Here is a 20,387-nt window from a genome sequence, read left to right as displayed (position 1 = left end):
AAGAATAAGCGATCATCCACAAAGGGTATTTCGATTCGTCGGTTGACAACGTGATAAAGAAAAGTTGGAATTTGTTCTGCGAGGCTCACCGTCTCACCGGCGAGAAGTGGTCGAAGCCACCGCAACAATATAAACAATTAACGCCCCTCCCCCCTCATCGGGCGCGGTAAAATTATCAAACGTTGCCCTGTCCGCGGCTATAAAATGGTTGGGGAGCACTGCTGTTAAGCACAAGTGAAAGCTTTTGGATTCGAACAATTGCATGCTCGAATTTTCACCACAGGTCTAGCGAAACCTGAGAATAAAGCTGTACAGCCCAATATTGCACCAACACAGAGTGGATCCACGCGCAGGATCTCGTTCTCCAACCGAAGCTGAGATGGTCGCGTTCGAAGAATACGCGGCCATCAACAAAGGGTACTTCGATTCGTCGGAGGACGACGTGATGAATTATAATAGGAATTTATTCTGCGCGGCTCACCGTCTCACCGGCGAGAAGTGGTCGAAGCCACCGCAACAATATAAACAATTAACGCCCCCCATTTCATCGAGGCGCCGTAAAATTATCAAACGTTGCCCGGTCCGCGGCTATAAAATGGTTGGGTAGCACTGCTGTAAAGCTCAAGTGAAAGATTTTTGATTCGAAGAATTGCAAGCTCATATTATCACCACTTGTCTAACGAAATGTGAGAATTACGCTGTATAACCCAATGTTGCACCAACACAGAGTGGATCCCCGCGCAGGATCTCGTTCTCCAACCGAAGCAGAGATGGACGCGTTCGAAGAATAAGCGATCATCCACAAAGGGTATTTCGATTCGTCGGTTGACAACGTGATAAAGAAAAGTTGGAATTTGTTCTGCGAGGCTCACCGTCTCACCGGCGAGAAGTGGTCGAAGCCACCGCAACAATATAAACAATTAATGGTCCTCCCCCCTCATCGGGCGCGGTAAAATTATCAAACGTTGACCGGTTCGCGGCTATAAAATGGTTGGGTAGCACTGCTGTAAAGCTCAAGTGAAAGCTTTTTGATTCGAAGAATTGCAAGCTCATATTATCACCACTTGTCTAACGAAATGTGAGAATTAAGCTGTATAACCCAATATTGCACCAACACAGAGTGGATCCCCGCGCAGGATCTCGTTCTCCAACCGAAACAGAGATGGACGCGTTCGAAGAATAAGCGATCATCCACAAAGGGTATTTCGATTCGTCGGTTGACAACGTGATAAAGAAAAGTTGGAATTTGTTCTGCGACGCTCACCGTCTCACCGGCGAGAAGTGGTCGAAGCCACCGCAACAATATGAACAATTAACGCCCCTCCGCCCTCATCGGGCGCGGTAAAATTATCAAACGTTGACCGGTTCGCGGCTATAAAATGGTTGGGGAGCACTGCTGTCAACCACAAGAGAAAGCTTTTTGATTCGAAGAATTGCAAGCTCATATTATCACCACTGGTCTAACGAAATGTGCGAATTAAGCTGAACAACCCAATATTGCACCAACACAGAGTGGAACCACGCGCAGGATCTCGTTCTGCAACCGTAGCAGAGATGAACCCGTTCGAAGAATACGCGACCGTCCACAAACGGTATTTCGATTCGTCGGAGCACGACGTGATGAAGTAAAATTAGAATTTATTCTGCGAGGCTCACCGTCTCACCGGCGAGAAGTGGTCGAAGCCACCGCAACAATATAAACATTTAACGCCCCCCATCTCATCGAGGCGCCGTGAAATTATGAAACGTTGCCCGGTCCGCGGCTATTAAATGGTTGGGGAGCACTGCTGTAAAGCACAAGTGAAAGCTTTTTGATTCGAAGAATTGCAAGCTCATATTATCACCACTGGTCTAGCGAAACCTGAGAATTAATCTGTACTATCCAATATTGCACCAACACAGACTGGAACCCGCGCACGATTTCGTTCTCCAAACGAAGCTGAGATGGTCGCGTTCGAAGAATACGGGGCCATCAACAAAGGGTATTTCGATTCGTCGGAGGACGACGTGATGAATTATAATAGGAATTTATTCTGCGCGGCTCACCGTCTCACCGGCGAGAAGTGGTCGAAGCCACCGCAACAATATAAACAATTAACGCCCCCCATCTCATCGAGGCGCCGTGAAATTATGAAACGTAGCCCGGTCCGCGGCTATAAAATGGTTGGGGAGCACTGCTGTAAAGCACAAGTGAAATCTTCTTGATTCGAAGAATTGCAAGCTCATATTATCACCACTGGTCTAACGAAATGTGCGAATTAAGTTGAACAACCCAATATTGCACCAACACAGAGTGGAACCACGCGCAGGATCTCGTTCTGCAACCGAAGCTGAGATGGTCGCGTTCGAAGAATACGCGGCCATCAACAAAGGGTATTTCGATTCGTCGGAGGACGACGTGATGTATTATAATAGGAATTTATTCTGCGCGGCGCACCGTCTCACCGGCGAGAAGTGGTCGAAGCCACCGCAACAATATAAACAATTAACGCCCCCCATCTCATCGAGGCGCCGTGAAATTATGAAACGTTGCCCGGTCCGCGGCTATTAAATGGTTGGGGGGCACTGCTGTAAAGCACAAGTGAAAGCTTTTTGATTCGAAGAATTGCAAGCTCATATTATCACCACTGGTCTAGCGAAACCTGAGAATTAATCTGTACTATCCAATATTGCACCAACACAGAGTGGAACCCGCGCACGATTTCGTTCTCCAACCGAAGCTGAGATGGTCGCGTTCGAAGAATACGGGGCCATCAACAAAGGGTATTTCGATTCGTCGGAGGACGACGTGATGAATTATAATAGGAATTTATTCTGCGCGGCTCACCGTCTCACCGGCGAGAAGTGGTCGAAGCCACGGCAACAATATAAACAATTAACGCCCCCCATCTCATCGAGGCGCCGTGAATTTATGAAACGTTGCCCGGTCCGCGGCTATAAAATGGTTGGGGAGCACTGCTGTAAAGCACAAGTGAAATCTTTTTGATTCGAAGAATTGCAAGCTCATATTATCACCACTAGTCTAACGAAATGAGCGAATTAAGCTGAACAACCCAATATTGCACCAACACAGAGTGGAACCACGCGCACGATCTCGTTCTGCAACCGTAGCAGAGATGGACCCGTTCGAAGAATACGCGACCATCCACAAAGGGTATTTCGATTCGTCGGAGCACGACGTGATGAAGTAAAATTGGAATTTATTCTGCGTGGCTCACCGTCTCACCGGCGAGAAGTGGTCGAAGCCACCGTAACAATAGAAACAATTGACGCCCCCCCCCCTCATCGAGGCGCCGTAAAATTATCAAACGTTGCCCTGTCCGCGGCTATAAAATGGTTGGGGAGCACTGCTGTTAAGCACAAGTGAAAGCATTTGAATTCGAACAATTGCAAGCTCGCATTTTCACCACAGGTCTAGCGAAACCTGAGGATTAAGCTGTACAATCCAATATTGCACCAACACAAAGTGGAACCCGCGCAGGATCTCGTTCTCCAACCGAAGCTGAGATGGTCGCGTTAGAAGAATACGCGGCCATCAACAAAGGGTATTTCGATTCGTCGGAGGACGACGTGATGAAGTAAAATTGGAATTTATTCTGCGCGGCTCACCGTCTCACCGGCGAGAAGTGGTCGAAGCCACCGCAACAATATAAACATTTAACGCCCCCCATCTCATCGAGGCGCCGTGAAATTATCAAACGTTGCCCGGTCCGCGGCTATAAAATGGTTGGGTAGCACTGCTGTAAAGCTCAAGTGAAAGCTTTTTGATTCGAAGAATTGCAAGCTCATATTATCACCACTTGTCTAACGAAATGTGAGAATTAAGCTGTATAACCCAATATTGCACCAACACAGAGTGGATCCCCGCGCAGGATCTCGTTCTCCAACCGAAGCAGAGATGGACGCGTTCGAAGAATAAGCGATCATCCACAAAGGGTATTTCGATTCGTCGGTTGACAACGTGATAAAGAAAAGTTGGAATTTGTTCTGCGAGGCTCTCCGTCTCACCGGCGAGAAGTGGTCGAAGCCACCGCAACAATATAAACAATTAACGCCCCTCACCCCTCATCGGGCGCGGTAAAATTATCAAACGTTGACCGGTTCGCGGCTATAAAATGGTTGGGGAGCACTGCTGTCAAGCACAAGTGAAAGCTTTTTGATTCGAAGAATTGCAAGCTCATATTATCTCCACTGGTCTAGCGAAACCTGAGAATTAAGCTGTACTATCCAATATTGCACCAACACAGAGTGGAACCCGCGCAGGATCTCGTTCTCCAACCGAAGCTGAGATGGTCGCGTTAGAAGAATACGCGGCCATCAACAAAGGGTATTTCGATTCGTCGGAGGACGACGTGATGAAGTAAAATTGGAATTTATTCTGCGCGGCTCATCGTCTCACCGGCGAGAAGTGGTCGAAGCCACCGCAACAATATAAACAATTAACGCCCCCCATTTCATCGAGGCGCCGTAAAATTATCAAACGTTGCCCGGTCCGCGGCTATAAAATGGTTGGGTAGCACTGCTGTAAAGCTCAAGTGAAAGCTTTTTGATTCGAAGAATTGCAAGCTCATATTATCACCACTTGTCTAACGAAATGTGAGAATTAAGCTGTATAACCCAATATTGCACCAACACAGAGTGGATCCCCGCGCAGGATCTCGTTCTCCAACCGAAGCAGAGATGGACGCGTTCGAAGAATAAGCGATCATCCACAAAGGGTATTTCGATTCGTCGGTTGACAACGTGATAAAGAAAAGTTGGAATTTGTTCTGCGAGGCTCACCGTCTCACCGGCGAGAAGTGGTCGAAGCCACCGCAACAATATAAACAATTAACGCCCCCCATTTCATCGAGGCGCCGTAAAATTATCAAACGTTGCCCGGTCCGCGGCTATAAAATGGTTGGGTAGCACTGCTGTAAAGCTCAAGTGAAAGCTTTTTGATTCGAAGAATTGCAAGCTCATATTATCACCACTTGTCTAACGAAATGTGAGAATTAAGCTGTATAACCCAATATTGCACCAACACAGAGTGGATCCACGCGCAGGATCTCGTTCTCCAACCGAAGCTGAGATGGTCGCGTTCGAAGAATACGCGGCCATCAACAAAGGGTACTTCGATTCGTCGGAGGACGACGTGATGAATTATAATAGGAATTTATTCTGCGCGGCTCACCGTCTCACCGGCGAGAAGTGGTCGAAGCCACCGCAACAATATAAACAATTAACGCCCCCCATCTCATCGAGGCGCCGTGAAAAATTATGAAACGTTGCCGGTCCGCGGCTATAAAATGGTTGGGGAGCACTGCTGTAAAGCACAAGTGAAATCTTTTTGATTCGAAGAATTGCAAGCTCATATTATCACCACTGGTCTAGCGAAACCTGAGAATTAATCTGTACTATCCAATATTGCACCAACACAGAGTGGAACCCGCGCACGATTTCGTTCTCCAACCGAAGCTGAGATGGTCGCGTTCGAAGAATACGGGGCCATCAACAAAGGGTATTTCGATTCGTCGGAGGACGACGTGATGAATTATAATAGGAATTTATTCTGCGCGGCTCACCGTCTCACCGGCGAGAAGTGGTCGAAGCCACCGCAACAATATAAACAATTAACGCCCCCCATCTCATCGAGGCGCCGTGAAATTATCAAACGTTGCCCGGTCCGCGGCTATAAAATGGTTGGGTAGCACTGCTGTAAAGCTCAAGTGAAAGCTTTTTGATTCGAAGAATTGCAAGCTCATATTATCACCACTTGTCTAACGAAATGTGAGAATTAAGCTGTATAACCCAATATTGCACCAACACAGAGTGGATCCCCGCGCAGGATCTCGTTCTCCAACCGAAGCAGAGATGGACGCGTTCGAAGAATAAGCGATCATCCACAAAGGGTATTTCGATTCGTCGGTTGACAACGTGATAAAGAAAAGTTGGAATTTGTTCTGCGAGGCTCACCGTCTCACCGGCGAGAAGTGGTAGAAGCCACCGCAACAATACAAACAATTAACGCCCCCCATTTCATCGAGGCGCCGTAAAATTATCAATCGTTGCCCGGTCCGCGGCTATAAAATGGTTGGGTAGCACTGCTGTAAAGCTCAAGTGAAAGCTTTTTGATTCGAAGAATTGCAAGCTCATATTATCACGACTTGTCTAACGAAATGTGAGAATTAAGCTGTATAATCCAATATTGCACCAACACAGAGTGGATCCCCGCGCAGGTTCTCGTTCTCCAACCGAAGCAGAGATGGACGCGTTCGAAGAATAAGCGATCATCCACAAAGGGTATTTCGATTCGTCGGTTGACAACGTGATAAAGAAAAGTTGGAATTTGTTCTGCGAGGCTCACCGTCTCACCGGCGAGAAGTGGTCGAAGCCACCGCAACAATATAAACAATTAACGCCCCTCCCCCCTCATCGGGCGCGGTAAAATTATCAAATGTTGACCGGTTCGCGGCTATAAAATGGTTGGGTAGCACTGCTGTAAAGCTCAAGTGAAAGCTTTTTGATTCGAAGAATTGCAAGCTCATATTATCACCACTTGTCTAACGAAATGTGAGAATTAAGCTGTATAACCCAATATTGCACCAACACAGAGTGGATCCCCGCGCAGGATCTCGTTCTCCAACCGAAGCTGAGATGGTCGCGTTCGAAGAATACGCGGCCATCAACAAAGGGTATTTCGATTCGTCGGAGGACGACGTGATGTATTATAATAGGAATTTATTCTGCGCGGCTCACCGTCTCACCGGCGAGAAGTGGTCGAAGCCACCGCAACAATATAAACAATTAACGCCCCTCCCCCCTCATCGAGGCGCCGTAAAATTCTCAAACTTTGCCCGGTCCTCGGCTATAAAATAGTTGGGGAGCACTGCTGTAAAGCACAAGTGAAATCTTTTTGATTCGAATAATTGCAAGCTCATATTATCACCACTGGTCTAGCGAAACCTGAGAATTAATCTGTACTATCCAATATTGCACCAACACAGAGTGGAACCCGCGCACGATTTCGTTCTCCAACCGAACCTGAGATGGTCGCGTTCGAAGAATACGGGGTCATCAACAAAGGGTATTTCGATTCGTCGGAGGACGACGTGATGAATTATAATAGGAATTTATTCTGCGCGGCTCACCGTCTCACCGGCGAGAAGTGGTCGAAGCCACCGCAACAATATAAACAATTAACGCCCCCCATCTCATCGAGGCGCCGTGAAATTATGAAACGTTGCCCGGTCCGCGGCTATAAAATGGTTGGGGAGCACTGCTGTAAAGCACAAGTGAAATCTTTTTGATTCGAAGAATTGCAAGCTCATATTATCACCACTAGTCTAACGAAATGAGCGAATTAAGCTGAACAACCCAATATTGCACCAACACAGAGTGGATCCACGCGCAGGAACTCGTTCTCCAAACGAAGCTGAGATGGTCACGTTCGAAGAATACGCGGACATCAACAAAGGGTATTTCGATTCGTCGGTTGACAACGTGATAAAGAAAAGTTGGAATTTGTTCTGCGAGGCTCACCGTCTCACCGGCGAGAAGTGGTCGAAGCCACCGCAACAATATGAACAATAAACGCCCCTCCCCCCTCATCGAGGCGCCGTAAAATTCTCAAACTTTGCCAGGTCCGCGGCTATAAAATGGTTGGGGAGCACTGCTGTCAAGCACAAGTGAAAGCTTTTTGATTCGAAGAATTGCAAGCTCATATTATCTCCACTGGTCTAGCGAAACCTGAGAATTAAGCTGTACTATCCAATATTGCACCAACACAGAGTGGAACCCGCGCAGGATCTCGTTCTCCAACCGAAGCTGAGATGGTCGCGTTAGAAGAATACGCGGCCATCAACAAAGGGTATTTCGATTCGTCGGAGGACGACGTGATGAAGTAAAATTGGAATTTATTCTGCGCGGCTCACCGTCTCACCGGCGAGAAGTGGTCGAAGCCACCGCAACAATATAAACAATTAACGCCCCCATTTCATCGAGGCGCCGTAAAATTATCAAACGTTGCCCGGTCCGCGGCTATAAAATGGTTGGGTAGCACTGCTGTAAAGCTCAAGTGAAAGCTTTTTGATTCGAAGAATTGCAAGCTCATATTATCACCACTTGTCTAACGAAATGTGAGAATTAAGCTGTATAACCCAATATTGCACCAACACAGAGTGGATCCCCGCGCAAGATCTCGTTCTCCAACCGAAGCAGAGATGGACGCGTTCGAAGAATAAGCGATCATCCACAAAGGGTATTTCGATTCGTCGGTTGACAACGTGATAAAGAAAAGTTGGAATTTGTTCTGCGAGGCTCACCGTCTCACCGGCGAGAAGTGGTCGAAGCCACCGCAACAATATAAACAATTAACGCCCCTCCGCCCTCATCGAGGCGCCGTAAAATTATGGAACGTTGCCCGGTCCGCGGCTGTAAAATGGTTGGGGAGCACTGCTGTAAAGCACAAGTGAAAGCCTTTTGATTCGAAGAATTGCAAGCTCATATTATCACCACTTGTCTAACGAAATGTGAGAATTAAGCTGTATAACCCAATATTGCACCAACACAGAGTGGATCCCCGCGCAGGATCTCGTTCTCCAACCGAAGCAGAGATGGACGCGTTCGAAGAATAAGCGATCATCCACAAAGGTTATTTCGATTCGTCGGTTGACAACGTGATAAAGAAAAGTTGGAATTTGTTCTGCGAGGCTCACCGTCTCACCGGCGAGAAGTGGTCGAAGCCACCGCAACAATATAAACAATTAACGCCCCTCCGCCCTCATCGGGCGCGGTAAAATTATCAAACGTTGACCGGTTCGCGGCTATAAAATGGTTGGGGAGCACTGCTGTCAACCACAAGTGAAAGCTTTTTGATTCGAAGAATTGCAAGCTCATATTATCTCCACTGGTCTAGCGAAACCTGAGAATTAAGCTGTACTATCCAATATTGCACCAACACAGAGTGGAACCCGCGCACGATTTCGTTCTCCAACCGAAGCTGAAATGGTCGCGTTCGAAGAATACGCGGCCATCAACAAAGGGTATTTCGATTCGTCGGAGGACGACGTGATGAATTATAATAGGAATTTATACTGCGAGGCTCACCGTCTCACCGGCGAGAAGTGGTCGAAGCCACCGCAACAATATAAACAATTAACGCCCCCCATCTCATCGAGGCGCCGTGAAATTATGAAACGTTGCCCGGTCCGCGGCTATTAAATGGTTGGGGAGCACTGCTGTAAAGCACAAGTGAAAGTGTTATGTATTGGACAAGACACCATTTATTATTCACAAGGACTTGTTCGTCGTTACATTGACTCTCGCTTATTTCACACGCACGGTTGTCTATGACTGTTCGTATGTATAGTCAGGCGTAGACTCTCCACAATCGCGTCTCGGATCCCGGTGTGCCTCATTCTCTAGATTTGTACACATTCTTCCTTTTCGGTCACGCCGACCGGAGCGCGATCTAGTTGCGGTTGTTGTGTATCTAACACCCCTCTTCCTTAAGAGAGAAAGCCGTAACGCTGGAACGCAATCTGCTTATAGCTGTAACGCATGTACACGTAGGAACTAAAGAAAGGTAAGTATAATACAACAATTATTTTCTCCTAATGACTTCGGACGTTTCCGTATCTCGTAGGTACGGATCGAACTCTTTCGGACTTCCGCGTCGGTGTATTTCTAGGTAATTCTCTATTTAACGTAAGTGGATGGACTGCTTGCTGTGATTCCGTTTCATTTGTATTTTCAAAATTGATTGAATAATCCGCGTATCTACTCTTTCCATCTTTGGAAGGTGTACGTGGTGGTGTGTATTTTCCAATAAGTCTCATTTGATTTATATGTCGTTTCCAAGTTCGTCCATCATCTAGTTTAATTGTATAATGTAATTTCCCTGTGCGCTTTGTAATCCTACCGAATAACCACTTGTCTCCGTATCGATAATTCCTAACGCTCACTCTCTCTCCTTCCTCAAAACTTTTGATACCTATATCGTCTTGTATGCGCGTAGCTTCCTTTGTATTTGGTCGCATTATATCTAATGTACATCGAATTTTTCTGTTGAACATTAGTTCTGCAGGGGACATTTTTGTTGTACAATGGGGGGCAATTCTGTATCGCATTAATATACGTTGTAACGCTGCGTGTAGGTTTTCTTTTTGCATGTCTGTCGCATGTAAGGATTTCTTTAAAGTCTGTACAAAACGTTCCGCTAACCCGTTTGTTGCTGGGTTGTACGGCGCTGTTAGTTTCTGGCTAATACCATTACTTTGCAAAAATGTTTGAAACTCATTAGATACAAACGTACGTCCATTATCTGATACAACTTGTGCCGGTAAACCAAATTTTGAAAAAACTTCGCGACATTTCTGTATTGTCGTTTCCGCCGTAATGTTTTTGACGATGAAAACTTCAGGCCATTTTGTGTACGCATCTACAATTATTAAAAAATTGTGACCTTTGAACGGGCCTGCAAAGTCTATATGTATTCGTTCGAATGGAAATGTAGCAGGCTCCCACATGTGCTTGTGTTTTGGTGGATTATTTCTATTAGCGTTGCATTCTGCACAATTTCGTGCAATTTTCTCGATATCGCTATCTATTCCTATCCACCAAACGTAGCCGCGTGCTAACATTTTCATTTTAACGATTCCGAAATGTTCGCTATGTAATTCTTTTAGAATTCTGGCTTGTAATGCTTTAGGTATCACTACGCGATGTCCACGTAAGAGAACCCCTTGTTGGACACTGTACTCTACTTCCTCGCTACCAGCTTTATCTTTACTGTCTATTCGTGTACCATTTTCTAATGCTTTTAATATTTTTCTTAATTGTACGTCTTGCTTTGTTGCATTTTGTAAATTTTCGAATGTAATTGGCAATGAATGTATTGTATTTATTTGATGTACATCTACTACGTCGTACGTAGTTTCATTTTGAATTGAAATTGGTAATCTCGATAAGCAATCCGCATTGCTATGTAACTTTGTATTTTTGTATTTTATCGTGTAATCGAAACCTCGTAAGAATAACGTATAATGCTGCATACGCATTGCGCTGTACATTGGTAAGCTTTTCGAAGGTGAAAATATGTGTACTAATGGGTTATGGTCTGTGTACAAAGTGAATTTGTTCCCGTAGAGATACTGGTGAAATTTCTTTATCCCGAAAATTATGCTGTAAGCTTCTTTGTCAATTTGCGCATATTTCTTTTGTGTATCATTTAGTGTACTCGAAGCGTATTGTATTGCTCTTTCGCTACCATCGGGATAAACATGAGATAGTACAGCCCCTATACCGTAAGAACTTGCATCCGTGGCTAATATTAAAGGTAGTTTAGGATCGTAATGAGCCAGTACCTCTTTGCTTTGGAAAGCTTTCTTTGCGTTTGTAAACGCGTGCTCGCATTCTTTTGACCATACAAATTTAGTTTCCTTATGTAGTAATTTATTTAAAGGGTATAGAATTGAACTGAGATTCTTAATGAATCTCCCGTAATAGTTTACAAAACCAATGAATGATCGAACTTCAGATACGTTGCGGGGTGTAGGCATTTTCTCTATCGCTTCTATCTTTTTACGATCTTTATGTATACCGTCTTTGTCGATAATGTAACCGCAATACTCAATTTGATTTGTAAAGAAGGTGCTTTTCTCTAGATTTATTCTGATATTGTATTCATGTAGTCTTTGAAAAACTAATTCTAGTCTATGTAAGTGTTCTGTGTCACTCGTACCTGTAATTTTAATATCATCTAGGAAAACTGTCACCCCCGGTATATCTTGTAAGATATTTTCAATTTCTCGCTGCCATATAGCTGGAGCAGAAGCAATTCCGTACATTAATCTAGTCGGTCTGTACAATCCCCTATGCGTATTTAACGTAAGTAATGCCTGATCTTCTTCCCTAACCTCTAATTGTAAGTAGGCTTGTCGGAGATCAATTTTTGAGAAACTAGTTCCGCCTGCCATTTGCGCGAACAATTCATCAATTGTAGGTAATGGGTGATCGTCTACCGTTAGACTTGGGTTTAATGTGACACTATAGTCACCGCAGATTCTAATATTTCCTTCCTTTTTTAAAATAGGTACTATGGGTGTAGCCCATTCCGACGTGTTGACTTTCACTAAGATCCCTGCTGCCTCTAAATTTTCGATTTCCTTCTCGACTAAAGGTAATAATTTGAAAGGAACGGTACGATGCTTTATGAATACAGGGTTTGTACTATCTTTGACTGTCAATCGTGCCTGCCTATTTCTTATACATTCTAAACCGGGCTTAAGAATCTCTTTGTACTTTTGTAAAATTTGGTCTAATTGAAATTTTCTGTCTGTAGTGTGTAATGCGTTTACTGTACCCTGGTTTAAAGAGATTTCACACAGTTCTGTACGGGATAACAATTGGCGTAGCCATTCGCGTCCCAATAATGGTAATCTTTCCGTATTTGTAAGATAAATATTTAATTTATGTAGTGTACTACCATATTTGACTCCTACCGTAATGTAACCTAGTGTTTCGAGCACGTTATTGCAGAAAGTAATTAATTTTAAAGTGGTTGTATGTATGGTCGAACTTGGAAATAATTTTAACATTTGTGATTTACTAGCGATTGTAACCGCTGCACCACTGTCTACTTCGAATGTCATTGACTTATTGTTTACCTGTAGTTTCGTAATAAATTTTCCGCGGTATTCCGCTTGTTCTTGCTGTAATGCTTCTTTACCGACTTCTGTATGCAGGATTTCCTCTATGTAGTTTGTATAACCTTTGTTTTTAAAACATACTGATTGAATATGGCCCCGGATTCCGCAAGCAGTACATCTCACTTTTCGGTTTATAGTACATTTGGTTGCTAAATGTCCTTTGCCGCATCTGAAACAATAGATATTTTTACTCTCGAACGATTTTGTATTCTTATTATTATTTGACTGTGTAGTTTGATGTATCGAACGAGTGTTATGCGTCGTCCTCGCCGTCTGTTTTGATTGGTTACTTGAAGGACGCTTCTGGAATTTCCTTACTGTATCGGCGACTTGTATCGTTGCCGACGATCCACGTAGTTGGTCTGTGTCTTTTTCAGACATTTCCATACTTGTTGCTAACTCTATGGCCTTGTCGAAGGTTAGATCCTTTGTTTCGAGTAACCTTGATTGTATCCTTGTGCTCGTTAGTCCGAAAACTAACTGGTTTCGTAGTGCTGTTTTTAGGTAAGCACCAAAGTTGCAATTTATGCTTAATTTTTGCAGATCCGCCACATACTGCAATATGCTTTCGCCCTCCTTTTGTCGCCGTTGATGAAAACGGAAATTTTCGGCGATTTCCAGTGGCGCCGGAGCGTAGAATTCTCCTAGCTTCTGAATTAAACTTTTGTATGTGGACTCGTACGGATCACTGGGCGCACACTTGTTGCTGATCATATCGAAAGCTGTTGCGCCGATGTAGTGTAATAAATAGGGAACTTCGTCTTCTTTTTGTATTTTGAAGACTTTGAAAGCCCCTTCCAGGCGTTTCACCCATCTTTTCCAATTTATCGATGGTTCGTACGGTTCAATGTTGAACGTGGCTTGTACGTTTGGACACGCTTGAGGCGCGGCTTGTACACGTGGTTCCGCCATTTTAAGTATGTATCAATTCCGTATGTATGTAATGTATGAAATGGATATTTTCGTTGGAATGTACTTTCAACGAAAATCTTTGCGGTGTGGCGTGTGTAGCAATGTAATTCCACCTCTCTATGCCGCGTATCGTAAAATTTTAACGTGCCTGTAGGCCACGTGGCGTGCGCGATTTAGCTACTGCGTAGTCTGTATGGTACGTACCTATTCTTCCCAGGATATACCGTCTATCCCATACTCGTCGCCATTCTTCTTGTTATGTATTGGACAAGACACCATTTATTATTCACAAGGACTTGTTCGTCGTTACATTGACTCTCGCTTATTTCACACGCACGGTTGTCTATGACTGTTCGTATGTATAGTCAGGCGTAGACTCTCCACAATCGCGTCTCGGATCCCGGTGTGCCTCATTCTCTAGATTTGTACACATTCTTCCTTTTCGGTCACGCCGACCGGAGCGCGATCTAGTTGCGGTTGTTGTGTATCTAACAGAAAGCTTTTTGATTCGAAGAATTGCAAGCTCATATTATCACCACTGGTCTAGCGAAACCTGAGAATTAATCTGTACTATCCAATATTGCACCAACACAGAGTGGAACCCGCGCACGATTTCGTTCTCCAACCGAAGCTGAGATGGTCGCGTTCGAAGAATACGGGGCCATCAACAAAGGGTATTTCGATTCGTCGGAGCACGACGTGATGAAGTAAAATTGGAATTTATTCTGCGTGGCTCACCGTCTCACCGGCGAGAAGTGGTCGGAGCCACCGTAACAATATAAACAATTAACGCCCCCCATCTCATCGAGGCGCCGTGAAATTATGAAACGTTGCCCGGTCCGCGGCTATAAAATGGTTGGGGAGCACTGCTGTAAAGCACAAGTGAAAGCTTTTTGATTCGATGAATTGCAAGCTCATATTATCACCACTAGTCTAACGAAATGAGCGAATTAAGCTGAACAACCCAATATTGCACCAACACAGAGTGGAACCACGCGCACGATCTCGTTCTGCAACCGAAGCTGAGATGGTCGCGTTCGAAGAATACGCGACCGTCCACAAACGGTATTTCGATTCGTCGGAGCACGACGTGATGAAGTAAAATTAGAATTTATTCTGCGAGGCTCACCGTCTCACCGGCGAGAAGTGGTCGAAGCCACCGTAACAATAGAAACAATTGACGCCCCCCCCCTCATCGAAGCGCCGTAATATTATCAAACGTTGCCCTGTCCGCGGCTATCAAATGGTTGGGGAGCACTGCTGTTAAGCACAAGTGAAAGCTTTTGGATTCGAACAACTGCATGCTCGAATTTTCACCACTGGTCTAGCGAAACCTGAGAATAAAGCTGTGCAGCCCAATATTGCACCAACACAGAGTGGATCCACGCGCAGGATCTCGTTCTCCAACCGAAGCTGAGATGGTCGCGTTCGAAGAATACGCGGCCATCAACAAAGGGTACTTCGATTCGTCGGAGGACGACGTGATGAATTATAATAGGAATTTATTCTGCGCGGCTCACCGTCTCACCGGCGAGAAGTGGTCGAAGCCACCGCAACAATATAAACAATTAACGCCCCCCATCTCATCGAGGCGCCGTGAAATTATGAAACGTTGCCGGTCCGCGGCTATAAAATGGTTGGGGAGCACTGCTGTAAAGCACAAGTGAAATCTTTTTGATTCGAAGAATTGCAAGCTCATATTATCACCACTGGTCTAACGATATGTGCGAATTAAGCTGAACAACCCAATATTGCACCAACACAGAGTGGAACCACGCGCAGGATCTCGTTCTGCAACCGTAGCAGAGATGGACCCGTTCGAAGAATACGCGACCATCCACAAAGGGTATTTCGATTCGTTGGAGCACGCCGTGATGAAGTCAAATTAGAATTTATTCTGCGAGGCTCACCGTCTCACCGGCGAGAAGTGGTCGAAGCCACCGCAACAATATAAACAATTAACGCCCCCCATCTCATCGAGGCGCCGTAAAATTATGGAACGTTGCCCGGTCCGCGGCTGTAAAATGGTTGGGGAGCACTGCTGTAAAGCACAAGTGAAAGCTTTTTGATTCGAAGAATTGCAAGCTCATATTATCACCACTTGTCTAACGAAATGTGAGAATTAAGCTGTATAACCCAATATTGCACCAACACAGAGTGGATCCCCGCGCAGGATCTCGTTCTCCAACCGAAGCAGAGATGGACGCGTTCGAAGAATAAGCGATCATCCACAAAGGGTATTTCGATTCGTCGGTTGACAACGTGATAAAGAAAAGTTGGAATTTGTTCTGCGAGGCTCACCGTCTCACCGGCGAGAAGTGGTCGAAGCCACCGCAACAATATAAACAATTAACGCCCCCCATCTCATCGAGGCGCCGTGAAATTATGAAACGTTGACCGTTTCGCGGCTATAAAATGGTTGGGGAGCACTGCTGTAAAGCACAAGTGAAAGCTTTTTGATTCGAAGAATTGCATGCTCATAATATCACCACTGGTCTAGCGAAACCTGAGAATTAAGCTGTACAATCCAATATTGCACCAACACAGAGTGGAACCCGCGCACGATTTCGTTCTCCAACCGAAGCTGAGATGGTCGCGTTCGAAGAATACGCGGCCATCAACAAACGGTATTTCGATTCGTCGGAGGACGACGTGATGAAGTATAATAGGAATTTATTTTGCGAGGCTCACCTTCTCACCGGCGAGAAGTGGTCGAAGCCACCGCAACAATATAAACAATTAACGCCCGTCCCCCCTCATCGAGGCGCCGTAAAATTCTCAAACTTTGCCCGGTCCGCGGCTGTAAAATGGTTGGGGAGCACTGCTGTGAAGCACAAGTGAAAGCTTTTTGATTCGAAGAATTGCAAGCTCATAATATCACCACTGGTCTAGCGAAACCTGAGAATTAAGCTGTTCAATCCAATATTGCACCAACACAGAGTGGAACCCGCGCAGGATCTCGTTCTCCAACCGAAGCTGAGATGGTCGCGTTCGAAGAATACGCGGCCATCAACAAAGGGTACTTCGATTCGTCGGAGGACGACGTGATGAATTATAATAGGAATTTATTCTGCGCGGCTCACCGTCTCACCGGCGAGAAGTGGTCGAAGCCACCGCAACAATATAAACAATTAACGCCCCCCATCTCATCGAGGCGCCGTAAAATTATGGAACGTTGCCCGGTCCGCGGCTGTAAAATGGTTGGGGAGCACTGCTGTAAAGCACAAGTTAAAGCTTTTTGATTCGAAGAATTGCAAGCTCATATTATCACCACTTGTCTAACGAAATGTGAGAATTAAGCTGTATAACCCAATATTGCACCAACACAGAGTGGATCCCCGCGCAGGATCTCGTTCTCCAACCGAAGCAGAGATGGACGCGTTCGAAGAATAAGCGATCATCCACAAAGGGTATTTCGATTCGTCGGTTGACAACGTGATAAAGAAAAGTTGGAATTTGTTCTGCGAGGCTCACCGTCTCACCGGCGAGAAGTGGTCGAAGCCACCGCAACAATATAAACAATTAACGCCCCCCATCTCATCGAGGCGCCGTGAAATTATGAAACGTTGACCGTTTCGCGGCTATAAAATGGTTGGGGAGCACTGCTGTAAAGCACAAGTGAAAGCTTTTTGATTCGAAGAATTGCATGCTCATAATATCACCACTGGTCTAGCGAAACCTGAGAATTAAGCTGTACAATCCAATATTGCACCAACACAGAGTGGAACCCGCGCACGATTTCGTTCTCCAACCGAAGCTGAGATGGTCGCGTTCGAAGAATACGCGGCCATCAACAAACGGTATTTCGATTCGTCGGAGGACGACGTGATGAAGTATAATAGGAATTTTTTTGCGAGGCTCACCGTCTCACCGGCGAGAAGTGGTCGAAGCCACCGCAACAATATAAACAATTAACGCCCGTCCCCCCTCATCGAGGCGCCGTAGAATTCTCAAACTTTGCCCGGTCCGCGGCTATAAAATGGTTGGGGAGCACTGCTGTGAAGCACAAGTGAAAGCTTTTTGATTCGAAGAATTGCAAGCTCATAATATCACCACTGGTCTAGCGAAACCTGAGAATTAAGCTGTTCAATCCAATATTGCACCAACACAGAGTGGATCCACGCGCAGGATCTCGTTCTCCACCCGAAGCTGAGATGATCGCGTTCGAAGAATACGCGGCCATCAACAAAGGGTACTTCGATTCGTCGGAGGACGACGTGATGAATTATAATAGGAATTTATTCTGCGCGGCTCACCGTCTCACCGGCGAGAAGTGGTCGAAGCCACCGCAACAATATAAACAATTAACGCCCCCCATCTCATCGAGGCGCCGTGAAATTATGAAACGTTGACCGTTTCGCGGCTATAAAATGGTTGGGGAGCACTGCTGTAAAGCACAAGTGAAAGCTTTTTGATTCGAAGAATTGCATGCTCATAATATCACCACTGGTCTAGCGAAACCTGAGAATTAAGCTGTACAATCCAATATTGCACCAACACAGAGTGGAACCCGCGCACGATTTCGTTCTCCAACCGAAGCTGAGATGGTCGCGTTCGAAGAATACGCGGCCATCAACAAACGGTATTTCGATTCGTCGGAGGACGACGTGATGAAGTATAATAGGAATTTATTTTGCGAGGCTCACCGTCTCACCGGCGAGAAGTGGTCGAAGCCACCGCAACAATATAAACAATTAACGCCCGTCCCCCCTCATCGAGGCGCCGTAGAATTCTCAAACTTTGCCCGGTCCGCGGCTATAAAATGGTTGGGGAGCACTGCTGTGAAGCACAAGTGAAAGCTTTTTGATTCGAAGAATTGCAAGCTCATAATATCACCACTGGTCTAGCGAAACCTGAGAATTAAGCTGTTCAATCCAATATTGCACCAACACAGAGTGGATCCACGCGCAGGATCTCGTTCTCCAACCGAAGCTGAGATGGTCGCGTTCGAAGAATACGCGGCCATCAACAAAGGGTACTTCGATTCGTCGGAGGACGACGTGATGAATTATAATAGGAATTTATTCTGCGCGGCTCACCGTCTCACCGGCGAGAAGTGGTCGAAGCCACCGCAACAATATAAACAATTAACGCCCCCCATCTCATCGAGGCGCCGTGAAATTATGAAACGTTGCCGGTCCGCGGCTATAAAATGGTTGGGGAGCACTGCTGTAAAGTACAAGTGAAATCTTTTTGACTCGAAGAATTGCAAGCTCATATTATCACCACTGGTCTAACGATATGTGCGAATTAAGCTGAACAACCCAATATTGCACCAACACAGAGTGGAACCACGCGCAGGATCTCGTTCTGCAACCGTAGCAGAGATGGACCCGTTCGAAGAATACGCGACCATCCACAAAGGGTATTTCGATTCGTTGGTGCACGCCGTGATGAAGTCAAATTAGAATTTATTCTGCGAGGCTCACCGTCTCACCGGCGAGAAGTGGTCGAAGCCACCGCAACAATATAAACAATTAACGCCCCCCATCTCATCGAGGCGCCGTGAAATTATGAAACGTTGACCGTTTCGCGGCTATAAAATGGTTGGGGAGCACTGCTGTAAAGCACAAGTGAAAGCTTTTTGATTCGAAGAATTGCATGCTCATAATATCACCACTGGTCTAGCGAAACCTGAGAATTAAGCTGTACAATCCAATATTGCACCAACACAGAGTGGAACCCGCGCACGATTTCGTTCTCCAACCGAAGCTGAGATGGTCGCGTTCGAAGAATACGCGGCCATCAACAAACGGTATTTCGATTCGTCGGAGGACGACGTGATGAAGTATAATAGGAATTTATTTTGCGAGGCTCACCGTCTCACCGGCGAGAAGTGGTCGAAGCCACCGCAACAATATAAACAATTAACGCCCGTCCCCCCTCATCGAGGCGCCGTAAAATTCTCAAACTTTGCCCGGTCCGCGGCTATAAAATGGTTGGGGAGCACTGCTGTGAAGCACAAGTGAAAGCTTTTTGATTCGAAGAATTGCAAGCTCATAATATCACCACTGGTCTAGCGAAACCTGAGAATTAAGCTGTACAATCCAATATTGCACCAACACAGAGTGGAACCCGCGCACGATTTCGTTCTCCAACCGAAGCTGAGATGGTCGCGTTCGAAGAATACGCGGCCATCAACAAACAATATTTCGATTCGTCGGAGGACGACGTGATGAAGTATAATAGGAATTTATTTTGCGAGGCTCACCGTCTCACCGGCGAGAAGTGGTCGAAGCCACCGCAACAATATAAACAATTAACGCCCGTCCCCCCTCATCGAGGCGCCGTAGAATTCTCAAACTTTGCCCGGTCCGCGGCTATAAAATGGTTGGGGAGCACTGCTGTGAAGCACAAGTGAAAGCTTTTTGATTCGAAGAATTGCAAGCTCATAATATCACCACTGGTCTAGCGAAACCTGAGAATTAAGCTGTTCAATCCAATATTGCACCAACACAGAGTGGATCCACGCGCAGGATCTCGTTCTCCAACCGAAGCTGAGATGGTCGCGTTCGAAGAATACGCGGCCATCAACAAAGGGTACTTCGATTCGTCGGAGGACGACGTGATGAATTATAATAGGAATTTATTCTGCGCGGCTCACCGTCTCACCGGCGAGAAGTGGTCGAAGCCACCGCAACAATATAAACAATTAACGCCCCCATCTCATCGAGGCGCCGTGAAATTATGAAACGTTGCCGGTCCGCGGCTATAAAATGGTTGGGGAGCACTGCTGTAAAGCACAAGTGAAATCTTTTTGATTCGAAGAATTGCAAGCTCATATTA

At 45.7% G+C, this 20,387-nt stretch overlaps 1 protein-coding gene across 1 annotated transcript; it reads right to left on the bottom strand.

Moving 5' to 3' along the window:
• Positions 1-12,624: 12,624 nt before the first annotated feature.
• On the bottom strand, positions 12,625-14,090 carry LOC143219846 (uncharacterized). Its single transcript, XM_076445656.1, has 2 exons — positions 13,008-14,090; positions 12,625-12,858 (listed from the first exon to the last, which is right to left on the bottom strand). Exons 1-2 carry the CDS (start codon positions 13,599-13,601, stop codon positions 12,760-12,762), a joined length of 693 nt encoding a protein of 230 aa, XP_076301771.1. The 5' UTR covers positions 13,602-14,090; the 3' UTR covers positions 12,625-12,759.
• Between the last annotated feature and the right edge of the window lie 6,297 nt (positions 14,091-20,387).

This window comes from Lasioglossum baleicum, unplaced genomic scaffold (assembly GCF_051020765.1).
Source record: "Lasioglossum baleicum unplaced genomic scaffold, iyLasBale1 scaffold0076, whole genome shotgun sequence".
Lineage (NCBI taxonomy): Eukaryota > Metazoa > Arthropoda > Insecta > Hymenoptera > Halictidae > Lasioglossum > Lasioglossum baleicum.
This window is presented reverse-complemented; position numbering and strand designations above follow the sequence as displayed.

What these genes read in the sequence shown, in the direction of transcription:
- LOC143219846 (XM_076445656.1), bottom strand. Translation starts at nt 13,601, where the DNA reads ATGGCGGAACCACGTGTACAAGCCGCGCCTCAAGCGTGTCCAAACGTA. An exon ending in CGATACAAGTCGCCGATACA is followed by an intron (nt 12,859 to 13,007) that starts GTAAGGAAATTC and finishes CTATTGTTTCAG; the next exon opens with ATGCGGCAAAGGACATTTAG.